The sequence below is a fragment of the Halichoerus grypus genome, chromosome 4 (genome assembly GCF_964656455.1).
Source record: "Halichoerus grypus chromosome 4, mHalGry1.hap1.1, whole genome shotgun sequence".
In the NCBI taxonomy this organism is placed as follows: domain Eukaryota; kingdom Metazoa; phylum Chordata; class Mammalia; order Carnivora; family Phocidae; genus Halichoerus; species Halichoerus grypus.
In genome coordinates, this window is record NC_135715.1 from 160,354,505 (window position 1) to 160,366,787 (window position 12,283).

General features: G+C 43.9%; 1 protein-coding gene across 4 annotated transcripts in view; it reads left to right on the forward strand.

The window, feature by feature from the left end:
* The window catches only part of CASP10 (caspase 10), a 49,667-nt gene extending 37,384 nt beyond the window's left edge, over positions 1-12,283 (forward strand). For 2 of the 4 annotated variants that reach the window (XM_036098568.2, XM_078071187.1), the window contains 3 exons: positions 629-737; positions 2,868-3,360; positions 6,797-11,394. In XM_036098568.2, the coding sequence (XP_035954461.1) occupies positions 629-737; positions 2,868-3,360; positions 6,797-6,944 (750 nt within the window). In that variant the 3' untranslated portion in view covers positions 6,945-11,394. Of the gene's footprint in view, positions 1-628; positions 738-2,867; positions 3,361-6,796; positions 11,395-12,138 lie in introns of those variants that run through there. The other 2 variants (XR_013447323.1, XR_004919315.2) reach the window with 2 other exon arrangements.

Sequence of the window (12,283 nt, forward strand, 5' to 3'; positions counted from 1 at the left end):
TGCTGTTAACAACAGCCTTCAAAAATAATTGCGTCTGCCTTCGGCTCAGGTCATGATCTCAGGGTCCTGGGATCGAGCCCTGCGTGGGGCTCCCTGCTCAGCGGGAAGCCTGCTTCTCCCTCTCCCACTCCCCTTGCTTGTGTTCCCTCTCTTGCTGTGTCTCTGTCAAATAAATAAAATCTTTAAAAAAAAATTGCTTGTATTTTAAACTTCTCACTGTGATCTCTACAGAAGAGATTTCTGTGTTTTCAGAGGAGTCAGATCACTCCAGGGTCTTACCGTCCGACAAGTGATAAGCATTTGATAGATTTGTTGTCTCGTTAGATCCTTACTTACGCTTTCTTCACTTTGCTGATCCAAAAAGGAAGACACTTTTGCATAAGCTCTTGATTTGCCAAAGTTAAAATACATATTCTGTTATTTGACGCTGCTAATTGACAGTCTGCAGTCTGAATTTTAATCAGTACCTGGCATTCCACCTTAGACTTAAGTGCTTAATTCCAGGCCAGGACCAGAATCTGGAGAACTCTCAGCCTTTGGTACTGATAAACGGAGTGGTTGGTTAGAAACGTGAAACCCTTAAAATGACGATTCCCTAATAAGTGGTTCTATCTCTTCTTCTTTCAAGGAGGCAAATGTGTACAGGATGGATCGGAAACACAGAGGCCACTGTGTTGTTGTCAATAACCACCAGTTTACCTCAATGTCCGATAGACCAGGGACTGATAAAGATGCTGGTAAGAAAATCTGGAATAGTATATCACATGCAAGTTGGGGATCTTAAAGAAATCACTTTTTTATTTTCACATTTTCTTTCTGTAATTTTAATCTTCCGTTTAAATGTAAGGGTGATATCATAAATGTTTCTGGCCCCTTGTATGTCCCTGGTGTTGTAGTCCACCTGGGCTGCTCTAACGAAATACCATAAGTGCGATGGCTTATAAACAACAGACATTTATTTCTAACAGTTCTGGAGGCTGGGAAGTCCAAGAGCAAGGCTCTGACATTTTGATGGCTGGTGAGAGCCCGCTTCCTAGATGGCGGTCTTTGTGCTGCGGCCTCACTTGGCAGAAGGGGCGGGAGAGCTTTCTGGGGTCTCCCTGTGGGCTCTACCCTCCCGACCTCATCACCTCCCAAAGGCCCCACTTCCTCATACCCTAACCTAGGGGTTAGGATTTCAACATAGGAATTTTGGGGGACACAAACTTTTTTTAATTTAAATTTTAGGTAGTTAACATAGTGCAATATTGGTTTCTGGAGTAGAATTTAGTGGTTCTGCTCAGGGACGCCTGGGTGGCTCAGTCGGTTAAGCAACTGCCTTTGGCTCAGGTCATGATGCTGGAGTCCCAGGATCGAGTCTTGCATCAGGCTCCCAGCTTAGCAGGGAGTCTGCTTCTCCCTCTGACTCTCTCCCCTCTCATGCTCTCTCTCTCTCTCAAATAAATAAATAAAATCTTTAAAAAAACAACAACAACCCAGTGCTCATCATAACAAGTCCCCTCCTTAACACCCATCTCCCATCTAGCCCATTCCCCGCCCACCTCCCTCCATCAACCCTCAGTTTGTTCTCTAGTGTTAAGAGTCTCTTATGACTTGTTTCCCTCTTTCCTTTTCTTCTTTTTCCCCTTCCCATATGTTCATCTGTTTTCTTTCTTAAATTCCACATATGAGTGCGATCATATTGTATTTGTCTTTCTCTGACTGACTTATTGCACTTAGCATTATACTCTCTAGCTCCATCCATGTCATTCTTTTTGATGGCTGAATAACATTCCATTAGGTATATATATATGGAATATTCCATTATATATGTATGCACACACACATACCACATCTTCCATTATCCATTCATCAGCCGATGGATATTTGGGTTCTCTTCGTAGTTTGGCTATTGTTGATAATGCTGCTATAAACATTGGGGTACATGTATCCCTTTGAATCTGTATTTTTGTATCCTATGGGTAAATACCTGGTAGTGCAACTGCTGGATCATAGGGTAGTTCTTATTTATTTATTTATTTATTTGAGAGAGAGAGAGAGAGAGAGCAGGAGCAGGGGGAGGAGTAGAGGGAGAAGCAGACTCCCTGCTGAGCAGAGAGTCCGATGTGGGACTCGATCCCAGGACCCTGGGATCATGACCTGAACCGAAGGCAGATGCTTAACCGACAGCCACCCAGGCGTCCCAGGGTAGTTCTATTTTTCACATTTTGAGGAACCGCCATACTGTTCTCCAGGGTGGCTGCATCAGTTTGCATTCCCACCAACAATGCAAGAGGGATCCCCATTCTCCATATCCTCTCCAGCACCGCTTGTTTCTTGTGTTGTTAATTTTAGCCATTCTGACAGGTGTGAGATAGTATCTCATTGTGGTTTTGATTTGTATTTCCCTGATGATGAGTGATGTTGAGCATCTTTTCATGGGATATAAACATTTAAACCATAGCAGGGGTGTCACCAACCTGCTGAGAGTGACAAGAGTCCCTGACTAGTTAGGACTCTGTGGTTTGGGGGAAAGCATGGTGCGTCAGCTAGAGAAAATCCATATTTGAGTTCTGGTTCCATCACTAACCAGTTTGTGACTGTGGGAGAGTCCTGGGGTCTTGGCTTCCTTATCTGTGAAATAGGATGAAACTTGGGCCTCTGCCGACTCTCAGGACCATTGTGATAGCACGGTGGGTACTATAAGAAGGCAGGTAGTAAGTTGTAAAATTTTATTGTTATGAAAGTAAAAAAACTCCAAGCTTCAGGCTCTTGGCTGTGCAAGTTTTATAACTATTCACATTGTTTCATTCCTTCATTTTATTGCATTCCACTCAATTTCATTTCATTTTATCATTTCCCCTTTCTCTCCTTTTTTTTTTTTACAGAGCACTTGAGGCATGTGTTTGAGTGGCTTGGGTTCAGTGTACATGTATATGATAATGTGACCAAAGGACATCTGGACAAGGTTCTGCAGGAATATAAGTGTCATCCAGGCCATTCTGACGGAGACTGCTTCGTGTTCTGTGTTCTGACCCATGGGAAATTTGGAGCTGTCTACTCTTCAGATGGGACCCTTGTTCCCATTCAGGAGATCACGTCTCACTTCACAGCCCAGCAATGCCCTGGTCTGGCTCATAAGCCCAAACTCTTTTTTATCCAGGCCTGTCAAGGTGAAGAGATACAACGTTCTGTAATCGTTGAAGCAGATGCTGTAAATCCTGAGCGTGTATCCCCTTCCCTTAAGGACAGTATTCCCGATGAGGCGGATTTCCTTCTTGGCCTGGCTACTGTCCCTGGCTACGTATCCTTTCGGCATGTGGAGAAAGGCAGCTGGTATATTCAATCTCTGTGTAATCATCTGAAGAGCTTGGTCCCAAGGTGAGAGTTTTGAGTTGTTTCATCCACCTACCTCTTTATCCATCCATCTGTCTACCTGTTCATCTGTCTGTTCACACACCCTCCCATGCACCCATCCATCTGTCCGTCCATCGATCCACTCATCCATCATCCATTCATCCATCTGCCCATCTGTTTCTCCATCTATCCATCCATTCATTCATCATCCATCCATCCATCCATCCATCCAAACATCTGTCCATCCAACAAACCTGTATTGAGCACCAGCATATAACTGGAAGAGAAGATACAGAAATTGAAAAAAACCCACAGTCTCTGCCCTCAAGTTGCTCACAGTCTAGAGGGATAGAAAAAATAGATGGGGGGAAGAGCATCCCCTGTGGCCAACGCACATTGTAAAGCATAGGTGTTATGGGAACACATAGAACTAGTACTTCACCCAGATTTGAAGGATCAGGGAAAGCTAGAGATGACAGATAGATGTTGGGTAAATAATTGGGATGAAAGGCATGCTGGGCAGAGGGAACAGTATGAGTAAAGGTAGGAGGGCCTTTTATTTGTTCGTTTGTCAGTGACTCATATTTGCTGAGTGCCTGTGTGTTGCCTTTGGCATTATAATACCTTTGATCTACCACTGCTCTGACAACTTTCCTTCTGGATCTGTCACATGCTGCTTACGTGCTACTCTGGAAATGGGCCTTCACCATGGTTTAGTCCCAGACCCCATTCTCGGCTCTCTATAGCTCTTGGCAGCTTAAGCTATCCCTGGAAGCCACTTTCTCCATGAAAATGTCTCCCAGATTGCTATCTCTGGTCCATTAATCTCTGAATTTTTAGAGGGCAGAGTTGTTTCATTCAGCTTTATATCCTCATACCTGACACAGTACCTTCTCTGCTGTTGAGCTCCATAAATATTTTCTGGATCAATTAATGACTGACTGAGTGAATCTACTTCTTCAGGTCAGCCCTATATATTTCTTGCAGCATGCCAGACATCCCACCCTTTTGGTGCCCTTGGACCTCACATTCAGTATGCCTAGTCCTAAATTCATCTGCTCAGCCCTCTCCAGCAGCCTCCTACTCCTGAATCCCCATTTCTAGGAATGGTCACCATGATCTTCTGGGGATTAAGAATTGGAAACTCAGGACTGGAATCTTGACTCAACTTTAGCTTTTCCTTCTTCTTCGCTAATCCCTCCATCCCCACCATAGCCGTCGAAGACCAGTGTCCTATGACTTCAGGGACAAGGCAGTATTTATCAAGGTCTTACTACCTGCCTACTGTACTGGGCACTGAGCTAGGAACTTGGGGTACAGTCGTGAACAAGAGAGACAGAATCTCTTCATGGAGCTGATTGTGTAGTGAGAGGAAAGGAGGTAATGAAAATGTAGGAAGTGAGGGGCGCCTGGGTGGTACGGTCAGTTAAGCATCCGATTCTTGGTTTCAGCTCAGGTCGTGATTTCAGGGTCATGGGATTGAGCCCCATGTCAGGCTCCACGCTTAGTGAGGAGTCTGCTTAAGAGTCTCTCTCCCTCTGCCCCTTCTTCTCTCTTTCTCTCAAGTAAATAAATCTTTAAAAAAATGTAAGTAAGTGAATATTTAAAATAATAAGATAATTTCAGGAAGGGATACCTGCTGTGAAGAAAGCAAAGAAGATAATATAGAGAATGGGGTGGGGAGCTCCTTGAGCAAGGCTTCTTGGTAGAGGTGATATTCCAAGTGAGACTGAGTGATCGGAAGGAGTAGCCGCAGGAAGAGCCAGGGGCAGGGGGCTCAGCTGGTGTGAGACACGACGCAAGGACTAAAAACCAGGCAGGGCCTGCATTCCCACCTGAAAATAGCAATCATGATGAAGGTAAGTAGTAGTAATACAATGATACTAAAAATGATGGTCAGTGGACTGTTACGGTCAGCGTTCTATGTGCTTTACATAAATCACCTCACTTACGTCTCATGCAGCCCCTAAAATGGGTACTCTTAGAGTCCTTATTTTAGAGCTGAGAACACTGAGGCTCAGTGAATTTAGTGTGAAGTCAGTCACTGTGTCTACGGCTGCACAGTGAGTGATGGAGCCGTGATTCACACCCGAGGTCTGTCTCCAGAGCCTGTGCTTTGCTTCCAAGGATATGAATTGCCCACCCCTGGAACATTTTGGGAAATGCTACATATCCTGCAAGCCCAGGCTCAAAAGTCACCTCCTCTGTGGAGTCATCTTCTCCCAGAAGGAAAGTGCTCTTCTTCCTCTGAACTTGCAATGGATGTTGTCTGCTTTTTTTTTTTAAGATTTTATTTATTTATTTGAGAGAGTGAGAGAGTGAGTGAGTGAGAGGGAGCACGAGCAGGGGGAGGGACAGAGGGAGAGGGAGAGAGAAATCTAAGCAGGCTCCCCACCGAGCAAGGAGCCCGATGCGGGACTCGATCCCAGGACTCCGGGATCATCACCTGAGCCGGAGGCAGACGCTTAACTGACTGAGCCACCCAGGTGCCGCAACAGAGGATTTGTCCACTTTTTATATGGTGTTGATCACATTCTGCCTTGTATTATGAATTTTGTGTATATACCATACTTGGTATGTGCTTCATGTCTGCATTTGAAGTGTTTAAGCTCAGGAACGGTGTCATGTTTATCTTTGTATCCCTCCTCAAACCAAGAATAGAGAGGGCAGTCTTAATAGTAGGGTCCCTCTCTATCTTTATCCCCTACCTATCTATTCTATCTCTCTCTCTCTCTCTATCTATCTATCTATTTATCATCTATCCATCCATCCATCCATCCATCCATTCATCCTATTTATCTATGCATGTATCATCTATCTGTCTGTCTATATCCACCAGCTTGGAGGAGAAACAAGGAAAAATATATATAATTATATGCAAACTTCCTTTGTGGACTAAGTGCCTTAAAATGCAATATGTGAGGCCCCTGGCTGGCTCAGTCAGAAGAGCATGAGACTCTTGATCTCAGGTTCATGAGTTCAAGCCCCACGTTGGGTATAGACTGCTTAACAAAAAGAAAAAAAGGGCACCTGGGTGGCTCAGTTGGTTAAGCATCTACCTTTGGTTCAGATCATGATCCTGGGGTCCTGGGATCGCGTCCCACATCAGCTCCCTGCTCAGGGAGGAGTCTGCTTCTCCCTCTCCCTCCGGCCCTCCCCCTGCTCATGCTCTCTCTCTCAAATAAATAAAATCTTAAAAAAAAAAAAAATTAAAATGCAACATGTGACTGTTATAGTGTTCTTAAACACTAAATGTAGAACTGAAAAACTTCATACATAATTTAGCATTTCTTTTTTCAACTTTGAAATAAGCATTTCTTTATATTTGGCAGGACTCCAGTTAGCACCTTGGCCTATTCAACTAGGAAGAAGCCACATGTTTTAGGGTTTCTTCCTATGACCTTTCTATGATGTGATTTCTGTCTCCTGATTGAAAATATTTTTTCTTCTCTGCCTGCAGAAATGAAGATATCTTATCCATCCTCACTGCTGTCAACAATGATGTGAGTCAACAAGCAGACAGACAAGGAACAAAGAAACAAATGCCCCAACCCGCTTTCACACTACGGAAAAAGCTAGTATTCCCTGTGCCACAGGAAAAACTTTAATAGTAGAGAGTTCTCATTGACTCTTGGACTTGAAATGAGGCTTTGGTCATCCATTCCAGTCTCCCACCCATCACAGGAATCAATGATAGATGGTGAGCTGGCCTGCATATGTCATTCTAATTATTGGAAATACCCTATTTTCTCATGCAGCAAATTCTTTTTTTTCCCTTGTTCTTTTTGACAAGTCTGAATGTTTGAACACTTTCTTTCTTGAAGCTTCGGATTGTAGTCTTGGCTTTGGTTGCACGCCCTGGGAAAAAGCAGTTGGCCTTGGTTTGTGCATCCGTGAGGTAACGGGTGGAACCACGTACATTTTAAGATTCCTTTGAGCTTTAAGAACCACTGTTCTTAGCCTCAGTTGAGCTTCGATTTCCTCTCTACGTGACCACCCCTTGTTACCATTCTGCATCCCCTCTGCGTGGCCTTGTTGTGGACATTGGATAATGGTAGAGATCACGCATGGTTCATTGACCTTCTCTGCTCTCCCCTTCCTAAGGCTCCTCTCCTGCACATCTACCTAGGTGAAAATTTGGTCTATACGATGCTCATTTCCTGCTTTAGTGTAAGGAAGGTATTCCTGCAGGAACTGTTTCTCTTGGGTCGGGAACAGGTTCGGCTCTAGGATGCTGATAGTCCGAATGAAGAGAGACACACTCAGCAACTCTGGGAGCAGAGACTTTACAGCCTGAGATTAAATCCCATGTTGGTCAGACCCTTTCAGAAGCTGATAACCGAACACCCATGTCAAGCCAACTAAAGCAAAGAAGGGAATTTATTGTCTTAGTCGTCTGAAAACACACATATGGGTGGTGCTGGCTTCCGATGAGGCTTGAATCAGGACTGAGTCTGCACGATAGCATGTCTCTCTTGGTCAGGGGTTCTCTCGATGGCTGTGCTGTGCTGACTACGGTCAACAGCCCCTCTCTGTTCCTCTGGCCCAAAGGATGGAGGAGGGAGGCAGCCTGAGGGTCTGAAGCTGTTCACAGGGGATGTTGTTCTCTCCTTAGTCAGAGAGTTGTTCGGCTGTGCCTTGGAGGGTGTGGTTCTGTCTGGAAGACTTGATACTTCTTACATTAAGGCTTTGAATATCTTTATTTATGTGAATTTTTTTTTTTTTTCAATTTCAAGGATTTTTTTTTTTCAGCTCCTGCAGGAGGGAGGTTGAAAGTCCTCTCCTTAAGGCCTTTATTTCCAGATGAAGAAGTTGAGGCCCCAGGAGGCAAAGTGATTTGCTACAGTCCCCCAGATGGTTACTATTTATAGGATTTTATTTCCCACTGGAGTGAACTGGAATATCATGGACATAGCAGGGCTTTAGGAACATTTCCTTGGGTATTCAGATGTTCATGAAAGATGTCAGGGAATGAAGAAAAATAACTCCCAGTGATGCCTGATTTTGCAGTTATTCATGTGAAAGTCGCATTAATTTATGGTGTATTTGCTATGAGAACTACTCATAAGAAGTTTTTTATAATAGTAATTATGTAGATGGAGCTAGTCATTACGTGGATTTGAATGTAGCTTGACCAAGGAAAGGAATCTAATAGATATGTCAGAATAATCTTCCAAAACCAGTGTTTATACAAGTCAAAGCTAACTGCTGGTGGTTACAGTCTTTGCCCAGTTGAATATACACAGCTTTTGGCCATTTCATAAAAGCTTCTCTGCGAGTGAAGGATGGTGTGGTTCAAAACAAAAAAGCAAAGAATCTGGAGAGGGAAGCCTTGGGTTTCCTTGTGACTCCCTTGCTCTGAGACACTAAATCAAGGTAGTTTTTCGAGCCTTATCTATGAAGTAGAGAAAAATGACCTATTTAAGATAAGGATTTAGGGGAATATATAATATATGTATATCATAATAAATATATATCTCTCCATTTAAATCCAGTTGTTGCGAGGTCCTATAAGACCGTTAGGTGGCAGATACCTCTGGCAGTAACCTCAATGGAAACAGCAGAGTTTGAGTTCCTTTGCGTCTAATTCCAGCTGAGTTTTAGCCGCAGATCAACCCTAGCAGTCCCCACCGGTGTCCTCTGAGTGAAGCGCTGGTTCTTCCCTCACTGATCACAGTGTCCCCAGCAGTAACAGGCCAGCTCTCGGTTCTGAGTCCTGCTGGACGAAACACCGCTAAGGAGCTCTCCTTCAGCAGCAGCCTCTGGGGTTCGATGCTGAAGTGCCCCGGTCCTGTGGGTCTAGTCCATATTGCCCTTGTGCTGGAGCTTAGTGCTTATGTAAGGTTAAATTCTGGAATCAGGAAACGAGCCCATGAGCTTTCTTTTCAGACTTCTCCGGCAAACACTTGAGGAGTCACTGGAGACGTTGATGACTGTAAGTCATGGGCCTGTGCGGACACCGGGAACACACCCATCCTTCAGTCATTTCTCCTAAACGGAGCGTGTACACACTTGTCCCTTGTCTGTGTGTGTGTGTGTGTGTGTGTGTGTGTGTGTATGGGAATTTAGAGCAAAACACTGGAGGTGATTTGGTCCCAGGTATTTGGCAATGGCCATCGTCAGCCCAGACATTTATGAAAGAAATGTGCAGATCGAGTGAGGTCTCTGTATATTTTGAGTAGTTGTCTTCAACCTACAAGAGCTATGGTTAATTTTTTCTTTCTTTTCTGCTTTTTTTTTTTTCTCGAAAGTCTAGCTTCTACCAAAAAAATGAAGGGTGAGGAAACGTTTTATAGAATATTATGCAGACTTTAGTTGTTTAAGAATGATACTACTGGTGTGACTGTTAGAGATCCTAGTCACCGCAGCATCCTCCTGCTCTCTGCTGCAGGGCCTCACCATGCAAGTGGGCAGGTTGGTTATTGCCAGGGTTCCCTGTAGCCAGTGCTCAGGTAATGCAGACTTACAAGCAGCTGATACGATGTGGTTACTGATCCATCCGAACAGCCACTGACCAGTATAACACTATGGGGAATGCCACTGCAGAGCAGCTCTTTATCAGTGATCCCGTCTCCACTGGGGTAGACCAAATGAGAAGCTGACCTCATTTGGTAGATAACTTCTGTGCCATATTTGAGTCCTAAAATCTTCCAGGACCGATACTTTCTGAATGATTTAGTCATGTTGTTCTTAACCTGGAATTCTTGGGTCCTTGGATGTTTGTGGATTTATTCTCAGGGTCTATGAGTCTTCCACCTTCCGCTTGAAATGCTTCAATTAATAGAGGTGGATCCTGGCTCTTCTGCCTGATCTCTTTGTATTTGAGCACTGACAAACAACTTTTGTGTCCGCATCCTGGTGCCCACGGGAGTGATGAACTTTATATCGAACTTTTTAATGTAGCATGGATTAGGGCTCAGGGCTAGAGGTCCTCAGACCTGTTGTCGGGTACCAGCACTTAATCTACCTGAAACCTGCTCCTGTCCATCCTCTTAAGTCAGGACAGACTCCTGGTCTACCATCCCTCAGCCCCTGCTGAACTCAGCGGAGGGAACTCACACTACACCCAAAATCATGGATTTGGGAGCTTGGAAGGACCGTGGCTAGGGAACCCATGGTCCAGCCTTTGGGGTCAAATGGCTTACTCAAGTCTTACAGCTCTTAGTGTGGGATTTGCAGTCGTGTGTATCTCAGGCTTTGCCGTCTTGCCAGCTGGTTTCACTGTGAGACAGCTTTATTTATCCTTTTCCCTGTTGTGATTTGAACCTGCTTAGAACGTACTTAAACCAACCCTGCCTCTCATTCTGAACTCTGAAGCCCTGCCAAACAATTGTAACTATCTTCCGGTGAAGTACATGTTGCTGGTGACAAGTTATTTAACTTTGTTTCTGGTAGGGTCTGGCTCTCCTCAAAAGTCTGCAGTTTGCCTTTAAGGACCTGGTAAGAATATCGCATGTGTGGTAAGGACACGTTTGTATCTTTAAACAGCAGCTAAATTCCTGAAAATGGAACCCTTTTTAAAAAGTACTAGGAGAAATTCCTTGTTTAAAGAAAGACTGATTTGCCAGTATAAACAACCACTTTGTAACATAACTTTTGCAGATATGAGTTTTTAAGAGGATTTTTCCTCTTTTAAAATTCTTAAATTGTATGAATTTTTACTTTTTAAATCTGTTTTTGAGTAAGTAATATCTTTACATTGCTCAAAGACAATACAAAAAGGTATTCAAGATTAGTCTTGCCTGAATTTCTGTCCACCAAATGCCCAGTCCTCCCACCTCTGAATCCCAGAGGTAATTTCAGGATTTCTTAATGCAGATGGAAATACAACAAATACAAATATATATGTATTTTAAAGGAGGCATTTCTTGAAACAAAGGACATACAGTGTGAAACTCAAAACCCTCATTTGGTCTCATTTTAAGTGATTCTGTAAGATGCCTGGAAATACTTGTGCGTCTCTACCATTGGAATAACTTTATGAGTTTTGTGGACTGAGTACCTGTAAATAGTAGTAATTGTCTGACCAATAAATAAAGGGATTTTTTTTCCTTTTTACCTTTGAGTAATATCTTTGACTTCTGCTTACGTGGTAACATATACACATTGTGGAATATTTGGGAAGTAGAAGAACCCACAAAGAAGAGTTAATTCATTTATGATTCCATTTTGGCGTGCACTTTCCCATGATTTCACTCTGCATTTGTCCCTGAGCTTCCCCACCACCTTTAAATCAGCCTAACCACCGTGTCCTCCCTGTCTTGCTCCCAGTAAACTCTGTCATTACCAATATTGGTACCTCCACCCACATCTCAGCTGCAGACATGCCTCCTACCAGTCCATCTCACTTTCTCTAGGACCCTGCCCCCAACAGTCTTCAGTGCCCCTGGGGCCTCTGGTTAGTCCATTGACCCTATCTGCCATCTTTCCAATGTCAGCACCACCCCTCACTTCTTCCCTCCCTCTTTATCCAGCTGGAGTCCCATGTGTCATCATTGAACTCACTTTCTCATGCCCACCCTCTAAACCCTTGCGTTTCCCACAGTCCTCATGGGGCAGGATCCAAGCTCTGGTTAATCACATATGCCTACTTACCCCCGTGTTTGTACTAGAATTCCTGGTTGAGGCTGGTGTAAAAATATACAGTGTTCCAGGCCGGTCTCATTTAAAACCAATGACCATAAACTTCAAACAGGCTTTGGGTAGTTCTCAGCAATCCTGTTAACATTTCCCTGGTTATGTCACCCTCTGCTTTCTCAGTCTATTTTACACTTTCTTTTGAATTCTCTTTTGCATTTTCAGACCTCTATCATCCTCCACTCTCCTCACTTTAATTTGATGGTCTCAGTGGCCTCACTAAGGGAAGTAATCCGAAAAGAGTTCTACCTCCCACCACCGAGTCCTCTGATCCACCTGCGCCCTAACCCTGTTTACTGCTTTCTCGCCT